The sequence below is a fragment of the Podarcis tiliguerta genome (assembly GCF_965153285.1).
Source record: "Podarcis tiliguerta genome assembly, chromosome: 6".
Lineage (NCBI taxonomy): Eukaryota > Metazoa > Chordata > Lepidosauria > Squamata > Lacertidae > Podarcis > Podarcis tiliguerta.
In genome coordinates this window covers 40,107,879-40,135,798 of record NC_139539.1, presented here as the reverse complement: position 1 = coordinate 40,135,798, position 27,920 = coordinate 40,107,879, and the positions used below count along the sequence as shown (strand labels likewise).

Sequence of the window (27,920 nt, the reverse complement as noted above, 5' to 3'; positions counted from 1 at the left end):
CTATGGTTACACAACACATTTTTTGTTAAGTTACTTCTCGGCTATGTGTACTCCCTGGGGTACATATGCATCTGGTCCCCATTATCATACATGGCGCAATTCAAACACAGTTAAGCACTCGTAAGTCCCATTTATTTCAATGCAAGATTTAAGCATGTGCTTATTTTTACATTTGAAACTAGTGGGACTTCCAAGTATGTAATTTTGGCAGGAGTAAGCACACTAGACCAGTGTTATCACCTGCAGGATGGGATGTAGCATCTGCATTATAGAGACTAGGGGTTGTAACTATTTGAAGCTACTCTTATTCCGCTACTCTCTTCTGCAGTCAGCTGGCAAATGGCTTAATAAAACAGCAGCAGCAGTTGATTGACAGGTGGGTGACCCCACTAATTTGTAAATTGATTCACAGCAGGTGGGAGAGGTAAGAATCTTGCCTACCAGCCAGATCCAGTTCCCAAGATTTCCTGGATCCAAAGATGTGGCTCTCCTACGCAGATTTTCAAAGCATAGGGAATGTGAGGATTTAGGAAGGGAAAAGGGGCCCACAATCCACATTAAGCTGAAGTCCCCCACCCACCCACTACACCCACAACCCCTCCTCCTCCCCATGGTACTGGCAAAGAGAAACAGGTTGGGGCAACCGTTTCCCAAAGTGTTCACCCCTAGGTAGCTGTTATGTTCTGAAGTTCTCATCCTGGGCCAGCAGGGGGATACTGTAGATAGTTCAGGTCCACATATGCAAATAAGGGATTGTAAGTGACGTTCAGTGATTGGATAGTTACAGAAAATGGTTACTGTTGCGTTCTAGTGGAGCTCTATATAAGCAGCCTGGCTGAGCCCTTCAGTTCAGTTCTGTTCTGGCCTGTGAATAAACAGCTGTTTGAAGAATCGCTGTGTCGTCTGATATGTTCACCCACAACTTAACAGTAGCAGTAGAAGCCTCTTGCCTGAGAGGAGGAAAAGGGTTCCGAAAGCAGCAAGCCACAAGTTCACACAATCACTTACTAAAGTGAAATGAAGAGTTGGCATGGAAAGAGAAGCTGCCAGAAGAGAATCAGTAACAAAACCAAGGAACAAGGTGTCTACACAACATTGTAGGATGCAGCAGCATTGGCACACGTTACATTGCCATCTCAGACTTTCCATGGGCCAAAAATCTAGGACTACACCGGGATGAGAAGGATATCATACGGACACCCCTAAATTAATGGGGAGACAAACTGGTGCAAATCCAAATTTTGCTCCTGTGTGGGCAAGCCTGACATTGCATCAAGCAAATGTCACCCTAGATGTTCTAGTCCATTTCCTCGTCTCTTTCCTTATCACAAAAAGTCCAGTGTTTTAGGAGGATGTGGGCTTGTTGCACAAGAGCAACCAGTCAGCTGTAATTTGTCTGAATGCGACTGAAACCCACCTGAAAATAGTGACAGTCTGGAAATGTCCTCGCATTGATTAAAAAGATAGCTCAAAGCAAGTTCACAGCCCTCTTTTGGATGTGTCATGGCCCTAGCTGTATATAAAAGGTGCTCAGAGGTTACCATAAGAATAGTTTATTTGTGCTATTTACTAATACCTAAGCAGAACTGCTACAACTGATCCATCATACATAATTCAGATGACACTGGCAAGTTCAACCTCTGTGCCAAAGTAATAAAGAAAACAATATATGAAATACAATAAAAACAGCAGGTACTCAAAGCTTTGCTGTTGCCGTGGGCGCTGTGTGAAAGCTGTTATGAGCAGACCCCATAACATTCCTGTTCTCCAAACATGGGCTACAATAAGCTCACTCCAGGTTTTACAGCTGGCCCCTTGGGTATAATGGACAGGATATGAACAACTTGAAAAGTGTGTGTGTCTCTCTGTGCACACACACACTTCATGAGTGTGTGCATTGCAGGTATTGCAATCTTGGTCCATGGTGCAGAGCCATCCCTGTCCATAAATTGGTTTCTTAACTATGGCCTTCTAGCCTTCAGCCTCTGGCAGAGGCAATATGGAACTTTTAATTGCAGGAACTGTCAATCAAGGCAACAAATTGGGTTGGTTCACCATGCCTCTAGCTGCATGATGAGGAAGCACCCTGGAAATTCATTCAGGATGCTTTAAACCCTGAACACTTTGAAACCAAACACCACCGCCAGAACTTTTTGGGTCCATTTCAAAGAGCACCAGGAAGCTCTCTCTCTCCCTGCCTCTGGGATTCAGCACTCCCTTTGCTTACCTGTGAAAAACCCAATGGTAGGTTCAACAACTGTATCTAAAACATGCTTCTAGTTCCTAGGTAATGCTTCCTAATTCTTGCCTGGAATATCCCACATCATTCTATGCATCTTTTCTGTTTTGAAGCAAAGCTAGCTGCTCAGAGTCGACAGGGAAAAGCGACCATAGATTCATCAGGTGGTGGAGCTCGACAGAGCTTGCAAAACTGACATTGCCACAGGGCCTCTGCTAGCCACCAGAGCCATGAAATTGTGTAGCTGCCTGAAGAAACTACCTTCTCCAAAACACACAGTGAAAGGAGTTACAGGAAAGCCGCATAGTACTGAGTGAGAGGGATGGTGTAGGCCCACCGCTCAAAACTGGAGGCTAATCATTTTCTTAGGTGCTTGGTGAGGCATCTGGAGACAGGCCGGCTAGGAGTCAGAAACACACAGAGCTTCCACTGCATCACTCAGGCCCTGATTCACTCCACCTACAGCCAGAAGGCAGTTTTTTACCACAATGTTAGAGCAGGCACATCGTGGGGTGGGCATAGGTGGAAGGCTCTCCCATTTGTTTTTCCCAGGATGAAAGGCCTCAGCTGATTCCAGCACAGTTGGTTGGTTTCCTAATAAGCGAGAAAACATGAAGACCATCAAGAGAACATGTGAGCACACACGGATACTTGATTGCACATGTCTACCCAGCTAATTTAAACTAAGGGTTTGTTTATAAAGAATAAACCACCAACCTTTGCTGCCTCTAGTGTGTATATGTATGCATTTGTGTGCATATGTGTTTGTGTATACACACACATATGAATGATATTGATTCTGTTCATTTGCTCTACATGTTTATGAGGATGATAATTCAAGTTTGGTTTGGCTTGATCTTAGAGTTCCAATGATCTTCGGCTCTCTCACTTTGGTTCTTCCTCATTTGTCCCCTTCTCTACTTCTACCCATCAATTCCCATCAGTCTCACCCAGTATGGTCTGATCAGAGTGATGAGAGTTCTAGTCCAAAATATTGGGGGGGGGGGGACACTGCACTGTCTAGCCCCAGTTTAATTCTTCATAAAACTGATGGAGTATGTGGGATTATGTCTACAAAATGCTCACACCACATTAGCATGTACAATCATTTTCTGTCTTTTTGTGCATAGAAAGGGACCTGAGAAGGGCCTCAAATATAGTAGTTGCCATCCTTGTAGCAGCAATAATTTTATGGTAATATCGTTCCACAAGCTATAGAATAATGACTTCACACTGAAACAGCACAGCAGTCACCCTCACCTAGGCCTCCAGCTACGACAATTCTTCCTTTCAAGTAGCCGGATATGAAATCTGCCCGTCGTTTCTTCAGAAAGAATGAGCGCTCAATCTTCATCCAGCCCCCTGAAAATTAATAAGACCACCTGCTAAATAATCATGATTTTCCATTAGTGTTCTGAAGCATTTGGATTCCTTCAGAGAGAAATCAAGGGTGTGTTCTATAATCCTAAAATTGGGGAACTAAGAGAGGGTTTGGGGTATATGTGTCTGACTACAAGAATACTGTTGGGACGTGGGTGGCACTGTGGGTTAAACCACAGAGCCTAGGATTTGCTGATCAGAAGGTTGGCGGTTCGAATCCCTGTGATGGGGTGAGCTCCCATTGCTCGGTCCCTGCTCCTGCCAACCTAGCAGTTCAAAAGCACGTCAAAGTGCAAGTAGATAAATAGGTACCACTCCGGTGGGAAGGTAAACGGCGTTTCCGTGGGCTGCTCTGGTTCGCCAGAAGCGGCTTAAGTCATGCTGGCCACATGACCCAGAAGCTGTATGCCGGCTCCCTCAGGCAATAAAGCAGGATAAGCGCCACAACCCCAGAGTCGGTCACGACTGGACCTTTCCCTTTACAAGAATACTGGGCACAAACTGTTGAAGTAATGAGGGTGCCAGAGCCAATGTACAACATACTAAGGCAAATGCCAGGGCTCTAAGGCCTCAGCAAGGCCTACCACTGCTGATGTGGGTTTGGTCAAGCCCTTCCCTTTTATCATTTGATTGGGAGCAGACAAGAGCACAGAGACTTGTGCAACTGAATGCACACTATAAGCACCTCGATTTCTCAAGAATGCAAGGCTGTGCATATACCCACTGCTGAACCACTGCAGAGGTAGGTTGCTGGAGGGGGCTCCCACTGAAGGCATCTCACTAGTGGGGCCACCTGATGACCCTTTGCCCAGGGCTCTCTAAAATCTGAAGCCAGCCCTAAGTAGCAGAATCTGAAATTTTTGAATTTGATTTCCTGCCCTGCAGCTTGCCCTTAAGGCAGGCATGCTGAAAAGCAGATGGTGACCCAGGAAGAACTCACCCTGTTCGATGTCAAACACATCCACGTTCTTCATAAACTTGGGCTGACGGTATAGCCTGCCCTGCCGCAACCCCCCCAGGCTGAAGATGTTGTTCTCTGCGCACACGAAGCTGGAGAACGCTCGTTTGCTGGGGATGTTGGGGAATTTGGTCCACGACCTGGTCTCAATGTCAAAGACTTCAAAGGCATTCACGGCATATTTGGATTGCCTTCCTCCTAGGATGGAGAAGGGAGTATAGTGAAGACTGTGCAGCAGCAACTGGAGCCATGGGGGTCTACTATTCTCTGGCCAAGCAGGTCTCTGGAGCACACAGCCAACCCTAATCCAAAAGTATACTGAAGCGATGGCAATGAGCCATAGAGTCTCTGCCCCCTGCAATTTACCCAAATGTAAAACACTAGGCAGTGGCTGGCTCAAGGTCACATGGAGTTTCATGGCTGATTTAACCCTGGTCTCTCAGGTCCCAGTGCACTTAATAACTCTACACTTTATTCCACATTCTGGGGGGGAAAGATGTAGCAGGGATATCCAGGGAGATAGGTGAATAATATTTTCTCACAGATTTGGAGGTTTATGGGGTCCCTTGTTAACAGTCCTGTATGAAACCTTTAAGACAGCAATCCTGTACATACTTATCATGGAGTAAACTCCCATGGAATTCAGTGGGGCTTACTTAATAATGTACAGTTTCAATGGCATGAACCCTCCCCACTAGTAACAGTCATGGCAGAGGCCCCTTCTGAACAACACTTAAATGTGGAGTATTAACAAATCTGCAGTGTTTTAAGTGCCCGCTGTTTCTTTGCAAAAAAGGAAGATAGGAAGAGAACCAGAATAGGATGGAGGCCATACAACCTATCTCCCAGTAGAGAAGCAACTGTAACAGTAGGGACCCCTGTGAACCACATTTGCTCTTTGTAAAAATGTAAAGGTAGCTTTGCAAAGGAGGTGGGTGGGGAGATACAATGACAACTTGCCCACACCCCTGTGACCACTCATTTGCCCTTGCCCTGTGACCTCCAAGCAGTCCCTCCACAGGGCACCAGCTGCTCACTATTCCTAGCTGTGAGGGCTCAGCAAAGTCCGTTCGTGTAAGGGGCTTACGCAGGAAGCATGACCATTAGGTTCATAGAATTACAGAGTTAGAAGGGACCCCTTCTAGTCCAATCCCCTGCAATGCAGGAATCTCAACTAGAACATACATGACAGTAGGAAGGAGACTCTACCACCTCTCATGGACATCTGTTCCACTGTCAAGCAGCTCTTTCTGTCAGACAGTTCTCCCTAATGTTAAGTTGGAATCTCTTGCAACTTCAATCCATTGGTTTGCGTCTGAGCCTCCAGAGCAGGAGAAAATGAGCTTGCTCCATCCTCCATGTGATATTTGAAGATGGCTATCATCTCCTCTAGTCTCCTCTTTTCCAGGCTAAACATACCCAGCTCCTTCAACCGTTCCTCATAAGGCTTGGTTTCCAGACCCTTGATCATCTTGGTTTCGCTCTGCACACGTTCCAAGCTTGCCGATATTTGTCCTAAACTGTGGTGCCCCAAACTGGACACAATACTCCAGGTATGGTTTGACTAAGGCAGAATAGAGTGGGACTATTTCTTCCCTTGATTGGTACACTATTCTTCTCTTGATACAGCCTAGAATAGCATTAGAGTGTTTTTTTTTGTTTTTGCTGACAGACAAACACTGTCCATCTTTGTTAGTTCAGTACATTTCACCCCCCTCTCCAGTTCAGCTGGAAATGATTCCTTATGGTAAAGTAAACAAAAATAACATGGTTCCCTGCACAAGTTTCAAAATGCAATTTGATCACCAAAGCACTCTTTACATCATGCATGGTTGCCACAGAGTACTGGTTCATTCAGAGAGTAGCAAACAGAAAGTCTTCTCCTCGTCTTCTAAGTACAGTAGAGGCAATGGTCAGAAAGAAGGGAAAGAAGGTGATGGGCTGTAAAGAAGACCCATTTGGAAATTTAGGTATGCACAATTAAAGTGGATTAAAGCACTCTGTCATCCTAGTGCAACAAACATAAAAATGGACTTTTACAGGAAGTAAAAGTGATGGGGGAAAGCACTGAAAAGTGTTGGGTGAACTAAAGGCTAATGGGAAGACATATAAACACATCCCAGAAAAATCAGGATGAATGCAAGATGAGTGTGCATTGTCATATAATCATCCTACCAACAGAACAGAACAAATGCTCAATGAACACCAGGCATGGCCTAACCAACACATACACTATGTTCTACCTTCACTCTTAGAGGCATTTTGCATCTGAATATCAGTTTCTGAGAATCTCAGGTGGGCAGAGTGCTGCTGTGCTCATGTCTGGCATGCAGACGTCCTACAGGCATTTGATTGGCCATTGTGAGAACAAGATGCTGGACAAGATGAGCCATTGGCCTGATCCAGCAGGCTCTTCGTATGCTCTTATGCTTTGTGCAAGCAAATCAGGATGAAGGCCCCCAAAAAGAGTCATGGGGAGGAACCCAATGGCACAAAAGCAGGGCCAATAAAATGGTGCCCTACCCTGAGCCCTTGGAATAAGGCTGAAAATAGAACCTAACGACAATACAAAGCTATTTATACAGACAGAGGGTAAACAGAAAGGTCTTTTGGAAACAGTTATGCAAAAACAAAAAGGCGTCTTGTGGCACCTTAAGAACTAGCAGATTTATTGTAGCATAAACATCCATGCTGATGTTGCCATAAATCTGTTAGCCTTTACAAGTCTCTTTTGCTTCTGTTGTTCTGCCATGATCAGCTGGGGTAAACTATGAAAGGCTAAAAATAAAAGCCAGTGGAAGTCTGGCACCCAAGCCCTTGGTTGTTGTTTTTTTACCTCTGGATCCCTCCTAGAAGGAATATTTACAGTTTCTCAAAGTACATGTGCATTTGGGACAGTGTCATGCCAAGTTTAGTGGAAATATTTTAGCTCAAAGCAATAAAGTTCCATTTCTCTACCTGCTTGTTTCTTTTAAAACTTTTTAAAGGCCATTAATTTGATTATTTTTAATTAATTTGATTAAAAACAAACAACCTTGATATAGCTTAATACTATGGATACTAGACCAAGTCAGGCTGTCTCTACTTCTGTTTAGCTTTGCTTTACACTTTCAGAGCTGGGAACCAAAACACACAGGGTTTGAGCAATTTGCACAAGAGTCAGAAAATGAAATGGGAGCATAAGCAGTCCATTTGTGTGCCAAAGGGTGTGAATATATCTTTTGGATTTACCACAGAGTGCGGTAGTCCCCTCAGGCAGCAGATTTGAACCCCTTTAAACAGTGAACAGGTTGTGAGTATGTAAGCACACCACAGTCCGGTCAGGGCAAAGGCCAACATCCTATTTTATTTTATTTTATTTATTGAATTTATCTCCTGGCCATCCTTCTGAAGAAGCCAGGGAGCAGCAAACTGCTCCACAATTTAAAAACAAAAGAGGAAAAGCAGTTAAAACATTCTAAAAATAATCTTGTGGTAATGAATTCTACAATTTAACTATGCTCTGGGTGAACAAATACCTCCTTCTGTGAGTGTCAGTCATGTCTTGCTTGCCCTTTAATTAAAAAATATTGTAAAGGCAGAGCTCTGTTCAGGCAACATTATTTTATCTCTCCTGTGCAATAAATGCAGCCCATGGTAAAAAAAATGGACCTGGAGGCCCAGCTACAGAGCTGGCATTGCTAATCCCAGAGAAGGCCTAGCACTTTTAGAGAGGTTATGGAAGAGAGCAGCTTCGAGAACTTCTGCAGGGGGGAGCATTAGGCGACTCTCCAGTCAAAGGAATAATGGTCAGAGGAATAGGCTGGAGGCTCATTCTTACCCAGCACATAGATCTTTGTGCCCCGTAGGAAGGAAGTTGCGGCATACCTGGGTGTGGGCATGGTTGCCAGCGACACCCAGATGTCCTTGAGCATGTCATAATGCTGCATGTAATTGTGAGGGCGAAGGTCTCCTCCCATTCCACCAGCTGCATAGATTCTGTAGTCTGAAAAGGACAGCAAGAGAGAGCGAAAGCAAAAGGATAAATCCAAACAAGAATCTCGATTCTGCTTTATCACAGTAGTTCCTAAATAGGTTCCACAACTAAAAAAAAGTTGAGGAGCATTACTAGCAGAAATAGAAAGCAGAACTATCTCATTCCTACCCAAACTTTCATTTTTTGCCTTGGATTCCATATATGTCTACCCAAAGGATGGGAAAATCACCCCAAAAAAGGAACTGCATCATCCCCAAACAAGGCAAAAGACCTTCATAAAATTAGGATATGCTAATTCAAGTATCTTCAACCTTTTCAGACCTAGGAGTAACATGCATTCGGTCCAATTTCTTAATCTTTTACCATGTATTTGCATGGTGGTAATAATCCTGTTGAGAGCCACCTTGGATCAACCCACCAGCTTAAAACCAGTGTGCTAACTGATAAGAATGGACGCAAATATATATGCAGTTGATATAATTAAAACAGAAATAAATCTCTTTCCAGTGGGGAAGACAGTGGCCAGGTGATCTGTGTGCTTCTTGAATATGCATTCCGGGTGCTACCTATTGATGAGCAGCATCTTCTAGTTCATTATTTTTAAACTGGACAACCCTTCAAATAGAAGACTCTTTCAGATAAGAGTTTGGTCCTCTGGCAGCCCTCTGTAAAGCAAGGCACACGGCCACTTGAGATGGAAACCTTCCCTTCCCAACAGCAGTTCATTACATTGCAGCACAAGACAATCTGGCAATGCTTAGAGTTGCAAAAGCAACTTGTCACAGGAAGCAAACAGATATGGGTGTGTTTGGTGGAAGGGAATATGTGAAGTCTGAAACTCTACTATATAGAGACAAACTTTCATACAGTGACCTGATGCTTTCACATCGCTTGTGCCCTCGATGATTTGTCCTTCAAGAGCTGCAAAAGCAGTTCTGCAAAGCAAAAAAACCCACCAGGCTGTCCTACATTTGGCAGGAACACAGAACGTGCTGGCTGTATTGACATTTTTTTTACAAGCAAAGAGGAGGTCACAGAAACAGATGGCGCGCTCCAATTACAAGGCAGCCTTCACAGCCCGTTCTAGACTGGGCTGCTGAAAATCAGCTGAATTTACCCAAACCAATTCAAAGATGGTCATTCCAACATCCAGTGTGCAAGGGTCAAAGCCAGGACACATTCACAGCGCAGCAGAAATTGGCTAAGTGCTCCCCACTGAACAGATCTGTTTCCATGTAAGAATAAATTTACTCCACCCTGCCCATCAAATTAATTAGGAGAAATGCACTCGGGAGCTTCCCTAAAAGCCAATCAGACTTTTGCCACCAGTGCCTTTTAGAAAAAGAATCCTCCTTGCCTTTCGCCGTCACAGAGATCCCCATCGAGGCTTCCCGCAAGGAGTTCCTTTTCTTCCATTTGCCCTCGTCTATGTTGTACATCTCCACAATCTTCAAGGGTGTCTGGTTGGCTCCAACACCCCCGATCACCATTATCCTCTTGCCCAGTGTTGCTACAGCTACCCCAGCCCTGGCTGTAGGCATTGGGGGGAGAGAATTCCATTGGTTGGCTTCAGGGGAGTACACCTCAAAAGAGTCCATTGGGACACCATTGTCATCACAGCCCCCAATGGCATAGACCTGACCACCAGCCTCCACCAGGGAGCAATAGACTCTCCGGCTGGGCAGAGGTGCCAGAGTTTTCCACTGGAAGTCTTTGATGCTAGGCACATCCATCATGGGAGCAAGACGGCATCTGTTAGGCAGCTCGCTTGTACTGCAAAATGAAAGGATGCAAATCAGAGCAAATGTCATTCAGGCATAACAAAGCACATCAGAAACAGAGATTCAAAATAGTTAGAGGATGCCTCTGGGTAGTCAGTGTTTTGATTCAAGCACCTACTGGAAATTTAGGACTGCATAGTTTGGGCTTACTCACATTTCCTCTGGTCCTTTTGCTTAGCTCCAGGGAAAAGCGCTCTGAAGCACTCTGATTTAGAGCTAAACAGTGGGTTTAGAGCTAAAGAGTGGGTGAAAGCACCCAAAAAAATCTGCTTGGGAGCATTGAAAGAACCCCCAGATAAGTGAGGGGAAAAGAGGTGAGATTGTTCCACCTGGCAAGCCAAAATAGTTGTGTTAACAGATAGCCTTGGTGCAACTTTGAATTCCTCCCTCCACATTTAGATAAGTGATGCGGAAATACTCTGCAAAGTGTGGGATAAATTAAAGGTCAACAGGAAGACATATAAACTCTGCCCAAGCAAATCAGGATGAATGTTCACTGTCACCAAACCTCCCTGCAAGCAAACAAATCAGGACAAATGCTCAATGAAAAAGGCTTCCTATTGTGTAAGCTCTTCAGGAAAAATGCTCCATAAACATTCATCTGGAATAGCCCAGAAACCGACATCTTAACAAGCAATAGATCACTGTTCCCGCAGCCATCAACAACAATATCCTATCACAGGCACACAAAGCGGTGCTCATACCTTTCACTGAGTGTCTGTTAATCTTCCATTTCTGCATCTGCTGGATCCTGATCCTAAATAAATAAAGGAAAGAAGTAACGGTAATAAGGTTGGATTCAGTCTCTTGTTTCTGCTTCTTAAAAGGGACAATCAGATACGTCAGAGCCTCTCCTGCTCCCAAGGCCTTTGTCCCTTGAACTTTTTCCCTCTCAAGGGCCTCTCTTCCCAAATCCTTCTGTCTCCCTCTGGGTCTTCCTGGACCAGCTGCAGGAGATGCACCTCAATCCCATCCTCCATAACTTGACTCTGCCTCACGCAGCAGCAGTGTGCTGAGCTGTAAGCCTGCTACAGAACAGCCCATTAGTTAGAACACAGAGTCACAAGCACCTATCGCAAGCCAAGCGATTATTTTTTGCTTTCTTTCTCTGAACAGCTGACAAGTATGTAAAAGAGGTGAATAAATTTAGATAGATGGAAACCTGAGTATACATATGGAGAGTGGCAGCTGCATTCTTCTCACCTGAACCTGAGCACACACACATACACAGAAACCCAAAGCAAGGTTTCATTACAGAACCAATATTTCTTTTTTAAAATTGAGCTTTCCTTAAAGAACTAGATAACTCTGCTTTTATATGTTCCTCTGGCCTCTTGCACGTACTACAGGTCTAATTTACTAAGGTCTAATTTAACCGTCACACACATGGGCCGAAATAAAGGTCTTGCTCCTGTAACATTGCAGGCAGTGGCACTGCAAAATTTAAAAGCTCCTTGCTGTGCAATGGTTCACAGTGTCTGATAGTCATCTACGTCTTCAGAACCTCCCTTGCCTCTTAGGGCCCCGCTAGGTCATCCCACCCCTCATGGGATGGTACCACCAGTGCTTTTTTTTTCCCTTTAAAAATGTTTAGGGGTACGATCATTTTGATTCAAGAAAATCACAATTTTATAGTTCATATTGGGGAAAATAAATACAGTAAATGGACAAAAGTACAAAGATTCACAAAATGTTTCGGGGTATGTGTACCCCTGCGTACCCCCGGAAAAAAGCCCTGGGCACCACCCACTTTGGGAACCACTAAGTTGGAATGTGAATGTTAGAATGGAGATGATGAGGCCCCTAAGCACTGTTTTCATGGGACTCCCAGGAACCTGTCCTGTTTACATGACGAGGATCACTCAACGTTGTTTCAGAGATTGTTGATGCTGTGCTCTTATCCCAAATCAATGTACCTTGTTCACATGGGCAGAAGATGTCCACATATTTTGGAACACTGATACACCATTTTATGGTTGCAGTGGATTTTGAATTCCACCCAGCCTCTGCTTCCTGAGTTGACATGACCTTTTCCAATAGGAAGTATTCCCAATAGAAACTCCAGGTGTTTTAAGAGAGAGGGCTTTAATTCACATGTTTCTGCAAAGCAGGATCCAAGCCTTTTCTTTGCTTTGAGTGATCTTACTTCAGACCCCTGAGCTCAAGGGAGCTTTGTCAGTTTCACTTGTTCCATCAACAACAGTAGGCAAATGACATTGACAAGACTAAAAAAGGCTTTTAAAGTCAAGGGAGATGAATGTTGCACAACCCAACCTGGAGGAAACCAAACAGGAACATTGCTTTGCACGTAACACACTTTGGTTTGTTTCATAAAAGCATAAGCAGAGCCTGCTGGATCAGGCCAATGGGCCCATCGAGTCCAGCATCCTGTCCTCCCATTGGCTAACCAGACGCCTGTGGGGGAAAAGCAAGCAGGACCCAGAAACCAGAATCATTCCTGCCTCCAACTGACCATTTCCCCCTGCTAGGAAAAGGCAGGAGTGAGGGAAATGTGAAGTGGGCACTCCTCCAAGTGAATTGGTATATATTTGCCTTCCCAATGCTATTGGGATCTTGTTTATATTTTAGTCATTTTTTAAAAATGCATATCACACCTTTCCTCTCATGAGAAAACCCAAAGCAAATTGCAAAAGCAAATACATTATATCACGCATCATTCATGTATTAAAAAATATTAAAATATGAAGGGAGAAAATCTTTTCCCCAAATAGCCATCTCAAACCAAACCATAATGACAATATCCTCCCCCCCCCCCAATCAGGGACGAGAGTTTCTTTCCTTTGAAGCAGGACAGATACTGGCATTACGTCATCTGTTATTATTCAGAAACAAATAAATACAATTGCAGCTCCTAGCTGTGCTGTGTCCTCAGGTCCCTGGGCACATTTTCAGCTCTCAGCAAGTGACAAGCTATCCAAAAATACCATAATGGCAAGGGCACAAATGCACAACCTCAAATGCAGAGCAGTTGGAGATCAGATTTTTTTCCAAGGCCTGTTTCCAAGATATAGTGAAGCCAGATGATTATCATGTGGTAAGTTCCTAGGGTATGCATATAACTATTTGAGAAGCTGGTAAACAACCTACCGAGCTAACACACTTATGTGCCCATTTTCATTGTGCAGTAGAAGGTTAACAATCTGCCCAAGGGGCTATATGCACTGTCAGCGCAATCCTATAAATTCCTACTTAGAAGTTAGCCCCAGTGACTTCAGTGGAACTTGTTCCCAAGTCAGTAAGTATAGGGTTACAACCTATACATTAATGGGTGAATATAAATGATCATTTACTATGAGGTGTTTTCATCATTCAATTGTTGCCTGTCTACCTCTGAAAACAGGGAGGTTATGGGGCAGGTTGAAAAAGGGTGGGTAATTATCATATGCCCCCTACTTCCCCTTTCCCAAAGCAGATATGGGGAAGCTGTGGCCCTCTGTGGAGTAACCTGTGGTACTCCAACTCCCATCAGCCCCAACCTGCATGACTAGTGGTCAAGGACGATGGGAGTTATAGTCCAGTAGCATCTGGAGGGCTCCTGCTTCCCCAACCCTGGCTTAAAATCTCCATTTATTAAGTGGTGACTCCTGGTAGATACTCAAACATTATCTTCACCATCCAGCTGTTAAGCACTATCATCATATACTTGGAATTCTTCCTTTCTGAGCAAAGCATAGTTTTCTCACGGGATTCGCGAGCGTCTTATTTCATAAAGAGCTTTTAAGCCTAATGCTATGGCCTAGATTCAATTACGGTGATAGATCTGTCCCTGAAGCCAGCGGTACAACAAAACATTTTCCCCAAGTAGCTGCTTGCTCTTCAGTTTTTGCATCTTTTAAGCAACTTTTCCTTGGCTTTGAAGGCACCAGGCTACATGATAAAGTCAGGAGCTGAATTTCATGCTACTTTTTTTTTTTAAGACCCTGTTTCCAAACCTTTGCAAGCAGCGCTAAGCAAATGGCCTGTCAGTGCAAGGATTCCCACTTGCACAATGAGATTCCTCCCTTCTCTCTCACCGCCCCCGTGCCTCATGCCCTCCCCAGTTCTGCTCCAGAGGGTTGGGGGAACCTCCAAAACAGATCTGGGGGTGGGGGTTGTAGGAACTTGGTGATTGAGGAGATAAGGTACTTCAACCTTTCTTGCTTACCTATTTTCACCTGCAAATGCTCTTCTCCCTACCTGGGGTTTTTTGTTTATTTTTTACTGTTCCCTTCCCTTCAGTCAAACCAGAGAAAGCACAGCTGCAGAGGAAAAAGGCCTGGGAGGGCATATGAAGGGAGAACCTGCAGGTAGGGGGAGGGTTAAGTTCCCCCTCTTGTACGTTGACGTCCCCTGCAAAATGCACCACCCGACCCTGTGTTCATATTCAGTGGCATGATTTGGCAGGTATAGTGTGTAATAATTATACCCCAAGGACACAGTCTTCGGGACACTTAACCAGGGGGTAATTCCTCATCACCTGCAACAGCACTAATGTGCAAGGAACCCGCAGTGAGGCCAATTTCTTAGCTGAAATGGTTCTGCATCTTTCTGAAACTGGGACTCTGGCGCTGACAGTGTTTCTCAGTTGCATGAATCAAGCAGCCGATGTGGTTTAATGTGAGTTTGTGCCTGACATTTTCTGACCTTGCAACAGAATGAACACTTCCCCTGCCATGGCAACCACTACGCAAATAAAAAGTCAGGCAACCTTTTTTCAAAGCCTGGGAAATACTGTGTGATATAAACAAAAGGTTCAGGTGAAAGAAGAAATTAGCACTGGAAGCTGGCTTATACTGAATCAGGTTAATTGGGCCCATCTAGATCAGTACTGACAGGACACGGATGGTGCTGTGGGTTAAACCACAGAGCCTAGGGCTTGCCGATCAGAAGGTCAGCGGTTTGAATCCCCGCGACTGGGTGAGCTCCCGTTGCCGGTCCCTGCTCCTGCCAACCTAGCAGTTTGAAAGCACGTCAAAAGTGCAAGTAGATAAATAGGTACTGCTCTGGCGGGAAGGTAAACAGCGTTTCCGTGCGCTGCTCTGGTTCACCAGAAGCGGCTTAGTCATGCTGGCCACATGACCCGGAAGCTGAACTCCGGCTCCCTCGGCCAATAAAGCGAAATGAGCGCCGCAACCCCAGAGTTGGTCACGACTGGACCTAATGGTCAGGGGCCCCTTTTACCTTTACCTTTAGCTCAGTGCTGTTTGCGCTGACTGGCAGTGGCTCTCCAGCATTTCAGTCAGGGTCCCTCCTAGCTCTACCTCGAGATGCCAGGATTTGAACCTGGGACCTTCTGCATGCAACGCTGAGGCTCTTCTACTGAGCTTCAGCCCATCCCCATTAAGATACTTAGGAATTTCTTGGGCTTCAGAGAAATAGGAGAAAGTCCCAACACAGTTGTCCATCTCCCTTCTTTCTTACATGGCTTTTGCTGAGGTCCTGGCTTTACCTTATTATTTTATTTATTGCATTTATATCTCATATTTCCTCCAAGGAACTGAAGATGGATAATAACAAGTTTCTCTCCCCCCCCCCCCATTTTATCCTCACAATAACTCTTGTGTGGTAGGTTAGGATGAGAGACTGTGACTGGCCCAAAGTCACCCATTGAGTTTTAGGGCTGAGTGGGGGGTTGAACTTTGGTCACCCATATCCTAGTCCAACACACTGACTGGATTTGCCTTGCAACTTCAGTTTCCTGCCTATTTACTACTGGCACTAGTTAAGCAGGTGAATTATACGCAGGGCCAGATTTGAAGGGGGGTCCTTCAGAGGGTCTGGTGGTGGGCAACAGAGGACTACAATGAGGACAGGGCAGCTCGGAGCCTCCATTTTAACTTCCCATAATGCCTCCAACAAAGTGTTACTTTAGGGCATTGTGGGAAATCAAAATCCAAGGCTATACCCAGATGCAGCAATTCAGTGTGAGGGGCGCAGTACAAGACGGATGTTAGCACAGTTATAGGCTCTGCCAGAATGCTGAAGTTAAACTTGGGATATATGTCTAGACAGGGTTGGGAAGTCTGTGTCCCTCCAGATGTCACTGAACTCCACCTCCCATCAGCCCCATGCCCTCATCCAGCATGGCCAATGGACAGGGGATGATGAGAATCGTGGTTCAACACTTAGATGGCCATTGGTTCTCCATCCCTGCTCAAAGAGAAAGCTGAATAATACTGTGTGCAAAATTGCAGGCAAAATTTGAAGAAAGGATCTTGTAGATAATTCCACAGACTATGTCTGCCTACACTCAGTCCTGCTTTAAATTCTCTTGTTGCAATTCTATACCTTGACTCTTGATTCTCTTTCCATATTTTTTTCTTCTTCTTCACAGTTATCATTTCCATGCTATTCTTAGCCTTAATTGAACTGGAAATTTTGGAGGAATGTGTTACACAAATCCAATTAAGGCAGATGAACCACTTTACCCAGGAAGAGTAGTTGATCTCCAGCTGTGTCTCATTAGTTGCCTTCTCAGTGCAGGACCTAAAAAGTATTATATGATCAGCTAAGTTGATATATGATAAGGCAAGGCAGTGGTGATTGACCTATGATAGTAAGGAAGTGAATGATTTTGGTGGAACAACACAGGAAATTTAAATATTAATATAAGCAGGGTTAACAATCTGATGCAGAAACCACTAAATCTGCAGGACAAACTTCATGGTGACTGAAGAATTGACTGGAGTTTGCCAGTAAGAACAGACTGCTCTGTATACCATGTTGTTTTCAAACCCATTTAAGGAAGTCAGTAAGGGATGAATGGATCAATATTTCCATACCATCTAATTTTCTCAACTGCTTGTTCAAAAGTTCTTTTGTAATTTTAAAAAATCTGCATGAAATTTTGTGCACACATATTTTCAAATGTATTTCCTCCCCAAAAGTACACATTTTAAAATGCATTTTTAATATATTTTTGAGCTGACAGTCACATTGCGAAACTTGGAGAACTGCAAAATCCAAACTACGGCTGCGTTCTGATCCACACATGAGTCTGGGAGCTGCGGATCAGGTCAGCTGTTATAGGAACACACACATATCAAATTCCTCAAGCACCACTGGCCATTTTTAACATCAGGGTAAAAGCTGTTAAGTGGAGGAAAGGGGGATGTTTCACCCCTTTCCTGTTTTCCATTTTTCTGCACAAAAGTGTCCTCCTGCTGTCCCATGAGTTCCTGATATTTGTTTATCTTTCTTAAAAAAGGCATCTGAAATCCTACCAACAGGAGGGAAAGTCGCTTAGGGAATGATTTTGAGCAGAACAATGGCCAGCAGGGAAAGGTTTAAACATACACACATACGCCACCATTTCTAACCTCAAAATAGCCTCATCCTGAATCAGAGACCAGGGAGAAGAGACGGTGAAGGAAGATTGGAGGAAATTTAAAGACTATCTACAGAAACACTATAAGATAATGAATGCTTGATGACACCAGATTGAATGTAAAAGGTTATTAGTAAAAAAGGGTAAAGAAAAAGATTTAAATATTTTAAGGTATAAGGAAATGTAATTATATTAAGATATTAAGATTATGATAAAATCAAATTATGACAGAGGGAAGGAATTTGCTGACAGAATATATGATCTGGAATACAGAGAAGGGAGGTCTGGGGAGGTCGGAGAAACAAGTTAATGCAAAGAATATAAGGAGATAAAAATTGTTTTTAATATTTTTATTTTTATTTTTTATATTTTTTGCTGTTACGTGTTTGTATGTCGCCGTATTTTTCTATTTTTTCTTTTTTTGTTGTGTTGTCTTTTATCTTTTGTCGTTTTGTACTTATTGTAAAATCCAATAAAATATTATAAAAAACAAAACAAAATAGCCTCATCCTGAAGATGTTTTAAAAATGTCCAACAGCACTTTTAAAAATACATTTGCATGTAATGTGACATGTGCCCTCAATTGCCTTTCAAAGTCCAAATAAAATAAAATGTCTAGGGGAAAAGGCTGCTGGTTAGCGACCGTTGCTGTTTTTTATTGGTACTTAACAACGCAGTTCATGGCAAGAGAATAATTGTTTATGTTTTTTTTGCACTGTGAGCTTCCCTAGAGTTTGCTTAAAATAACATACCTAGTGGGACAAAACATGGATCTACATCCTGCCAGAATAGGTTCATCTACAACAGACTTCTCTAGGCTGGTATCCTCCAGATGTACAACTCCCATCATTCCACACAGCATGACCAATAGTCAAGAATGATGGAAGTTGTAGTCCCACACATCTAAAGGGCAGTGGGTTGGGACAGGCTAATCTGTAGCCTTGGCTTAAAGGTTTGCTGCACCCCCAGCCTGCTGTGAAGCATATCCACAAGTAGAATATCTACTTTTAATTTTTCTGTAAAGCTTGATGAAACTGAGGCCCAGAGTTTACATAATTTCAGGCAAGGTGAGGACATGACTGAGAATTTCCAATGTTGTTTTAATTCTAGTTTGTTTTGTTTCCCATGACGAACCAGAAAGTACCAATGCAGGCAGAAATGACGACTTCTGTCAGACAGCTATTTGTTGCCATCAAATTTGTTGCTCCAAATAATCTTAATTCTTTATTAGTTTTTTGGGACTGCTCCACCAGGATACTCCACCAGCTTCCCTCACCCACTTTGTGTCTACTGGATTTTCAAAATTATGATGGCAGGTATATAGCAGCAAAAAGTCCCATGATTATTTAAATACTGCAAATTGATTATGCTCTAACCTTTCATGGGCTGCAGTCAGCTTCATCAGATGCATTAAGCATTTTCCTATTTTAAGCTGATACACACACACACGTAAAACTAAACGTAAAACAATGAGGTCAGAGGGGAATAATAAAAAAATACAATGTGACAATTATGTTGAATAAGTTCAGTGACCATTCACAAAACAGTGTTGATGATAACACAGATAGCAGCTAATTAACTGAACTTCTTAATAGGTTGTAATTCAGCAATTTCATACTAGAGTCCCCCCCCTTCGAAGTTGCTTTGTTTCAGAATGTCCACTAAGGTCCTGAGAGGCTGAAATGTCCATCCCCACACACCCTGTTTCTGACTCTTGACCTTTCTGATGTCAGATCTGTAGCTACATCTCATGCTTAGCAGGGAGAGAGAGCTTAACCATGAGCCCTAGTTTGGACAACGTGCTAAACCAAACTTTGGCTTCGTTCAATGTGGCAGCAAAAACAACCAGGCGCAGCAAAGTAATTGTGATCTTCTTTCTATTCGTATGGTCTCACTAAGCTCAAATCTTTCTCCCTATGAACCACTTGAAAATTCCTGAGGGTCTGGGTGGACCACTTAAGGGTGGACCACGGAGAGCCAGTGTGGTGTAGTGGTTAAGAGCGGTAGTCACGTAATCTGGGTAACCGGGTTCGCGTCTCCACTCCTCTACATGCAGCTGCTGGGTGACCTTGGGCCAGTCACAGTCTCTCAGCCCCACTCACCTCACAGAGTGTTTGTTGTGGGGGAGGAAGGGAAAGGAGAATGTTAGCCGCTTTGAGACTCCTTAAAGGGAGTGAAAGGCGGGATATCAAATCCAAACTCTTCTTCTTCTTCTTCTTAATTATTTCCCTGCCTATTGTTAGCACTTGTAACGGACTGTGCTAGCTGCTATATGATTTTCAATTTTAGTTTTCCAGACATGCTAAAGACCACCTGAACGAAGCCTGTAAACCATAGTTTGGCTCAGTGTGTTGTGCAGAGTAGGCCAATATATCCCGCCCTGCTGTAAATAATTTGATGTGCAAACATATAAGGAAGGGGCACGGCTCAGTTGTAGGATACATGGTTTGCGTGCAAAACGTCTCAAGTTCTATCTCTACCATCTACTGTCAAATCGCATGAAAAAGCAGAGCTGGGAAAGCGCTCTGCCAAAGGCCTTTGAGGGCTTCTGCCAGTCCAAATAGTCAATACTGGTCTAGATGGATAAAGGGAGTTGACTCAACACAGCAATTTCATATTCTCTCCCTGCAGCCGCCCACTTCACAAGACTGAAAGGAGCCAAGTACCAGGTTTTGATGTCAAACAATGAATCCCACTAAGGTCTTTTACCCTAGCTAGGAAGCACCTCTTCCTACATCTCTTCCTCTTCTACTCTTTTGCACGACCTTTCAGAACAGTATGGGATTTGATGGATTATTAACTTCCTGCCAGGGTGTGTTTGAGAATCTAGGAAACACAATTCCTGCAGAAGAGAAATCATTTTGTTCTGGAATACCAAACCTTCTCCTCATTTCATTAGTATTTTGTGTCTTTCTTCCACACTCTTGATACCACAGATGCCTTTTGCAAGGTGAAAGGATTGTACTTTGTACAGAATTAACCATTTACTCAATTCACTTTCGGCATAATCTGGGCATAATGTTCATATAGCACCTGTCAGGATATCACATCCTACTCTCTGACATTTAGAAGGCACTCAGCAGAGGGTCAGCACTACGGCATGTCTTTCGGTTCACATAGAAGCACAACCTCACTTCCTTATAAATTGTTTCCTGAGCAATTGTATGCAGATGTGTGTGTTTTAAATTATTATATCTGACTTCACATATCCAGAAATATGTCATGCAGTCTCTTGGACCACTGCGGGAAGCAATAAATAACAGCACATTTGACACTTTATGATACAGCGCGACCTTAAGCTACGACACCATCAGAGGAATAACCCGACAAACTGACCCACATACTTCTTGTCAGTAATGATGATGATTAATCTCAGATGGCATCCTAAAAGCTGTGCTCAGGAGAAGGAAGCTACTCTCTATGCAAAACATACAGCCATGCACACAGAAAGCAATGACCTCTAAAGACCCGTGGGATTTTTTGCTTGGCTGCCGAAGAATGTTTTAAGATAGTTTTATATTTATAGTGTTAAAAAGACAGTTCTGACAAAACCAGGCTCTTTCTTGGAGGGGGAGGGGAAATCAAGTTTAACACAAGAATTCTTACGTAGCGTAAGTCTGATTTTTTATTTCTCTCTCTCTCCCTTTCCCTCACCCCCTCCAATCTATTTAAATGTAATTACTCACATACATCTGTGATCTCCATTCCCTGGAGGCTGTAGTCCATGGTTATGGAGGAAGGAAACCCAAAAGAGATGACGGCTGTATGTTTGCAAAGGAGGAGCCGGGCAAACGGATCGCCCAGCTGCATCAATCCAACTCTCATAATATTCACTTTCCTCTACAGGAGCTGAAATACAATCACATGCAGAGGAATCCCCGTCTGCTGGAGTGACCTGTATTTTCTCAGTTGCCTAGAGTCAGCTAGAGGAGAGTGTGTGTGTGTCTCCGCACTGGATTATAAAAGCCAGAATAAGCCTTTTATGGCTCCCATGCTTGCACAGGAAGTTTTCCAACAGCCTCTCGCGTGGCGAATTGCAGGGAGGGAGCGGGGCTCGGTTGAAAATGCAAGGCAGGGATGGGTGAAAATGGCAGAAATTCTGATGAAGGCATAGGAGGTATTTTCACATGCCAAGAAGTGCCTACAGGCAGCCTTGGCATAAACTCAGATATTCCAAGTGATAACAATGGTGTTAATAATATCTGCTTACATCAGTTACTTTTGTCCCAACAAATCCATTCATAAAATCAAATGGTTTTCTACTTCTGCCTTTGCCCCAATTGCCTGGGAATAATTATGCCAACTCTGTGCTCAAATGATGCAAACTGTCCACCTGCACTCCACAGTGACTGATGCACTGAAGACGTAAATCACAATATTATTATTTTAACAACAGCAGCAGCATTAGGGTCATGGCACAAGCACCCCTAGCAAACGTCAGTCCTTCCCTTTCCAAAACAAGCAAATCACTGCTATACAGTTGTGATCTCTACTTCTTCAGCTTCATCTCACAGACCTTTGGCTCATAAAAGCACCATAAGAGCACCACTGGATCATGTCCCTGCCATGGCCTACCTGATGCATCTGGGAAACCCATAAGCAGAAAACAATCACCATAGCACTCTCAGATGCATACTGCCTCTGGCATGGGAGGTGATATGCTGCCATTGCGATTAGCAGTCATTGATACTTATCTCCTGTTATTTTGTCCAATCCCCTTTGAAAACTGTCCAGGTTGACTCCAAATGTATCTGACTAGTGATGATAATGCAGACTCAACAATAAGCTACCAACATGCTCCTCTTGTATTACTTTGCCAGAGCCACCCGAGCTCCTTTGACAGGCTCCCTCTCCTTCCCAAAGTTCTCCTCCACCATGGTAGGCACACACAGGTAGTCGGTAGGGCTCAGAAGCTGTGTTCCATGATGGCAATCTTTCCCTGAGGCTATGGGTGGCCTAAGATACATTCCCCATCTTCCTCCTTGGTTCACAGCTCCTGGCCACTTGCAAGTCTTGCAAGGAAGTGACTGATACACAATGCAGCACTGAACATGCCTGCAGTGCTGTCAACCACCTCTTGGCGTCCTCATCCAAGGGTTGGGGCTCCTATGCCCCAAGATGAAGCAAGGCATGGATGGAAAGATCAGAAGAGCCAATGGGTGGCATTTGGTACTGTGACATATGAGCCAGCCTCACTATACAGTACATGTTCCTTTTTCCACCACAAAATGAATCAAGACAAAAATATGGGCCCTGCTAGGCATGAATGGTGATTGAAAACAAATGCCCTTTTAAAAAAAGAATTCATATGCCAAGCCAAGTACAGTATATCGGTTTCTCAATATATGTTGGCAAGACACGCTGCCCTTTGCACCATGATGATGATACAAAAAAATACCTGTTCTGCATTTCCCTCTTGAAGCCATATTTCATGTAAAAAAGAAATAAAAGTGAACCAATCTTGAATATGACACCCTCTGTAATATGGACTGTGTGGGTGGGGAATACCAATTTATATACTGACCTTTTGACTGGCATTTCAGCTTTTCCTGCCAGATACTGCCCCTATATGGTAAATTAGAATAAGCTGCAATGCTTTACACCTGGGTGTAATGTCAATGAAACTTGCTTCGGAAAGACGTTATGGGATGGTGCTCTTAAGACAAATGCTTGCAGTTGGTTCTGTTGTAGATCATGAAATCACAGTCAAATAACCAAGCAGCCTTCAGCTATTGTGTTCACTTTTTGCATTTGGTGAATCCCCATTGGCATGGATACAGTCTACTCTATGTTTGTCTGCCACAGCTGAGGGATAGGAGAATTTGTCGCATTTGGATCGGATTGCTTCAAAGATAGACTTTATGAGGCTATAACACTCAAGTTAACTGAAATAGCTGAGTTAACTTACGATCAGAAGCAAGCAATGTTTATCTTTTGCAATTTGACCTCCATTCCTCAAGGGGCATAGTCTCCTGCTGAGACTCAGCAAGCCTTTCTCCCCAGTGCATATGTAATTCCCTTTTGCCCAATACTAAGTAAAAATATTATACTTATTATTATGCATAATAAGTGATTGATAGCAAAGATTTCATGGCACTTACTCAAATTATCCACACAGCAGTTACTATTTTGAAGATAATGGGAAAATGTTGAACCACACTTAAGGAAAATATTAGAGCAAGCCTTTTATTCAGGGAATTCTGCACTGGCAGCTTTGTTAAACACCTGTCAATGTACGTAAGTGCTTGTGACTGAATGTAAATAGATTTCATGGCAGTTTTAAGTGATGACTGAGGGCCAGAGGTCAGTGAATGGATAGGGCTGTGGGTCAGTGGTAGAGTATCTGCCCAGCATCTTTAGGGCTGGCTGAGACCCCTGTCCAAAATCCCGGAGAGCTGCTGCAAGTCAACAGAGACAATGCTAAGCAAGATGGACCAATGGTCTGGCTCAGTATAAGGCAGCTTTCTATATTTCTGAAGGGCTCCCATCTGATGGCTGCTTTTAAGCTTCCCCTTTTGCAGCTGCCTCCTGTTAAGTTATTCATATACAGCTTTTCACTATGCAGCCTAGGAAATATTCTGCATGCCACTTACGATATGGAGGTAGAGGGTAGGGATACATCCAATTCTGACTGGGTTGTGAACCAGGATGTCCCTGGTTTGGATGTCACCCATGCTGTGAACTCACTAGTGGCATTAAGAAAGCCGCTCCTTGCCAGCACCACCACATCTACAGTATGGGGATAAAATTAACCTACTAGTTTACATTACCGCAATAATCCTTACAATCTCCATTCAAACTGGAGAGGGGTGAGTTCTCCCATGCTCACTTTGGTTTCTCTAGGGACTTAGATTATTTCTTCTGAGGGAGGGGATAAATGGCATTTTCTAAGTCAATCTGAAGACTGCTCTGTACTGAACGGTTGTGACTTTGTACTGTTATTTCACATTATTATAAAAACTGAAATAGACACTTAAAAAAAAAGAAAGAAACTGTTTGCCCCACCCAAGCCCCAAGAACACACTCCCCGATTCCCCTGACTTCCCTGGCAAGTGGAGGTGGCAGCCGGATCTGCAACAGCAGGTGTGGGAGGAGAAGAGGGTTTCCCCCCCCCCACCTCATTTGTCACTTTCATGCACTGACAGTAGTTCTCTCAAGCACCATCAGTCTCTGCTCTCAACTGTCTTCAGTAACCATAGAGGGAGAGAGATGGGGGAACAGGGCCTCTCCATCAACTCAGGAACTTTTGGCTCCTGCTCTTAACAAAACTTTTTCATCCCAGCTAGTGACTGCAAGAGCTTTATAACTGAGAACTAGTACCCCTTCTCCCCTCCCCATCTCTTTTCCTTTTGTGTCATGCATTTCAGCTTGTAAGCCTGGGGGCAGGGCTTATCTTGCGCTACTCACATCTGCAAGCTGCCCGAGGAGCCCTTTTGGGCTGCAGAGCAGGATAAAAATGAGTACGCTGAAAATGTAACGAATACACTGAAAAATGGAAGTGGAAATAGTTTTCGTTCAGCCCAGCAAGCAGCAGAGTAATCTCTTTATACTGTGACTTTCCGGGTGTTATTGGACTCTAACTCCCATCAACCTCTGCCAGCATGGGAGTTGTAGTCTAGGAATATCTGGAGCTGCCCAGGTCATTTAGGTCTGCATTTAGAACACACTGTGTGGTAGCTTTAAGGGCATGGAGACAGGGCAGCATATGGTCTCTGACCACTGGGTAAGTCCAGCACGACCATTGTTGTGACCACTTTCCCCACCTGCCACAGCTTGTCTCCTGAGTGTTTTTAAGAGGGTGGTCATACCAGACTGAGCACAAGGTCAGATGCTATAATAAACTATTACCACTCTGCAGTTACAGTTGCCAAGGGGCAAGTTTTTAAAGGAGCTAATATAACACCAGCTCTCTCTTCTGTTTTCTGCCCAGTGAGGCTTATTTGGTTGCAGAGTTCAAAACAGAGCTGCTCTGCTGTTGTTTTTTAAAAGGAAAGCAGGTCATGAAAAATGTGCAAGTCAATAAGCAAGATGTCTGCAGCACTTTCCATACCAGGGCAACCTTCCATCCCCTAACAGCTATTTTAATCTCCTAACTATCCAAAGGGAGGATTTAATTTGCATACAAATAGGATGTTTAGGAACCGAACCAATCTAATGTTAAAATGCTAATTAAAGTGAGTGCATTTGCCGCTTAAGAAATAAAACTTAAAAACTCTCCCGCTGCATTTAGGCAGGGTAGATTGTAGTGTTTTGATGTTATTGACACTACAGTCCTGCATGGGTTTATGCAGGCATATCTGTGCAGATACATAGATATGCATAAGCAGGTGGCATACATATCACATGCACACTAAACAGAATGACTACTCAAGAGTTATGTGCATGCACATTGGAGCCTCATACACTAGCCAAAAGAACATTAAATTGGAGTGAACCTCTTTATAGTTGTTGCTACAACTATAAAGCTGGACTGAAATACAAAATGACTGGTGTAAATGGGTATCTCTATTTAAATTCTGAGTTGTCTTTCGGCATAGAATTCAAGGCAGCATCAGGACTGCTGGACAGCTCCTACAGGCAGACCATGCCAAGAACTGAGGAAGCAAAGTCTCTTGTGGACTCTTGTCCGGGCTGAGAAAGCCCTGGACAAGATGCTTTCCTGTGGACCTCTCAGGAAGCCCACCCACTCATGCAAGGATTGATAGGGAACAGGGAGGAAAACTGGTGTTTTCTTTCTCTTAGGAAAAGGTGGAGATATTCCTGCTGCAACCCACCATATGAAGATGCAACTCACCAGTTTTCTTTTTGGGTACTCTGAACAAGCACTACAAGGGATGTTGTAGGAAGGAATAATGCCAAGTTGCTCAAGCCGCCAAAACTTGTACCATTTATAATCATTATTTACAAAAGCACCTCTCCCACAGATGAGCAACAGTGTACACTTGTCTCACCAAATTCCTATTTGAGTTTGAATGAAATTTCCCAACTGCTGAAGAGAGTGGGGGGAGGGAAGATCCTGGATTAGTCCCCAGAGATTTGTCAGGGGAAAAAAATGGATTAAAAAAAATAATAAGCAAGAACAGCACATTGTAAGCACCAGATTAAGATTTTAGAAGGTGGACAAAACACCCATAAGAAGATTAAACATAACAGAATTTTCCCCAAAATGAAATGTAGGACTTAATGTCTTACCACCACCATCCCATGCAGCCTACCAACCACCAGGATGTGGTTTTTGCATACCCATTTTATTTAACACGCACTGGGTTAATGTGTTATGCTCCATGGGTATGGAGGTATCCTTCACAAAGAATTGCATCTTACCCTATAAGCATATAGGCATATGCTCCCACACTTTCTCAGTCCACTTCATGCATCTGATGAAATAGGCCATTGCCACAATCAACTGCTCAGTTTATATCATAGACTCTATAAGAAGCTGTGGTCATTGTTATCCCTAGCATCCTAGAATTGGAAGGGACCCCAAGGGCCATCCAGTCCAACCCCCTGCAATGCAGGAAATAAACATACTGTGCAATAAAAATGCTGCTCCATTATTTGCAATGGACGGATGACCTATCCTTACCTTTAGCTATACATGCGGTTGAAAACCTGGCACAAATGGAAAATAGAGAGAGGTTGGTGTAAACACATACCAATGGCATCCTCAAAACCCTATCATTGTTAAGCTGCCAGTAGGACCAGAAATCTTCCCTGCAGCTCATACAAAAAAGGTCTGCCCAGTTCCCCAGCATCTCAAACTATAGGCCACACATGTGAGTAAACTTGTTAGCAGGGTCTAATTTGAGCAGATGCTAAAGAGAATTTATTTCCCTTGCCTTCCTAAGCAGCAAGTTCACCTCACTGAAAAACAGATAATTAAATCTTACAGCCATTTGCGTCAAGGGCAACAGTTTCTGAGAAGATTCGTTTAAATGGGCTTACCTTACCACTGAGAAGGCAGGACCCCAGACTATCAACTGGAAAATACAAAAGAAGGGACATATCAAGGGTAGGGAGGTTCTGGATGAAGGACTGAATAGCAGAGGAAGACGATAATCTCTGTCACAATACAAAATCCAAGGTGTACAGTGTGTGCACGGTTAATGATTTCCCTGGCGCTCAGCTCAGAGCTGACAAGCTGGATACGAATTGACGCTTCAGAGCCATACTTATATAATACGAAGCTCTCAATACAAAAAAAGGAGGTGGGGGCAGAAGTTGGCTTCGTCTAGCTGGTCCGTTTGAAAAGGCCACAC

General features: G+C 43.7%; 1 protein-coding gene across 5 annotated transcripts; it reads right to left on the bottom strand.

Moving 5' to 3' along the window:
* Positions 1–1,537: 1,537 nt before the first annotated feature.
* On the bottom strand, positions 1,538–27,920 carry KLHDC8A (kelch domain containing 8A). Of its 5 annotated transcripts, none has more exons than XM_083444552.1 (7): positions 27,607–27,920; positions 11,039–11,091; positions 9,911–10,326; positions 8,398–8,562; positions 4,560–4,775; positions 3,500–3,601; positions 1,538–2,833 (listed from the first exon to the last, which is right to left on the bottom strand). In XM_083444552.1, exons 3-7 carry the CDS (start codon positions 10,287–10,289, stop codon positions 2,640–2,642), a joined length of 1,056 nt encoding a protein of 351 aa, XP_083300678.1. In that variant the 5' UTR covers positions 10,290–10,326; positions 11,039–11,091; positions 27,607–27,920; the 3' UTR covers positions 1,538–2,639. The 5 variants fall into 5 exon arrangements, with proteins under 5 accessions (XP_083300678.1, XP_083300677.1, XP_083300674.1 ...); XM_083444551.1 differs by having other exon boundaries at positions 27,612–27,919; XM_083444548.1 differs by lacking the exon at positions 27,607–27,920 and adding an exon at positions 21,348–21,658.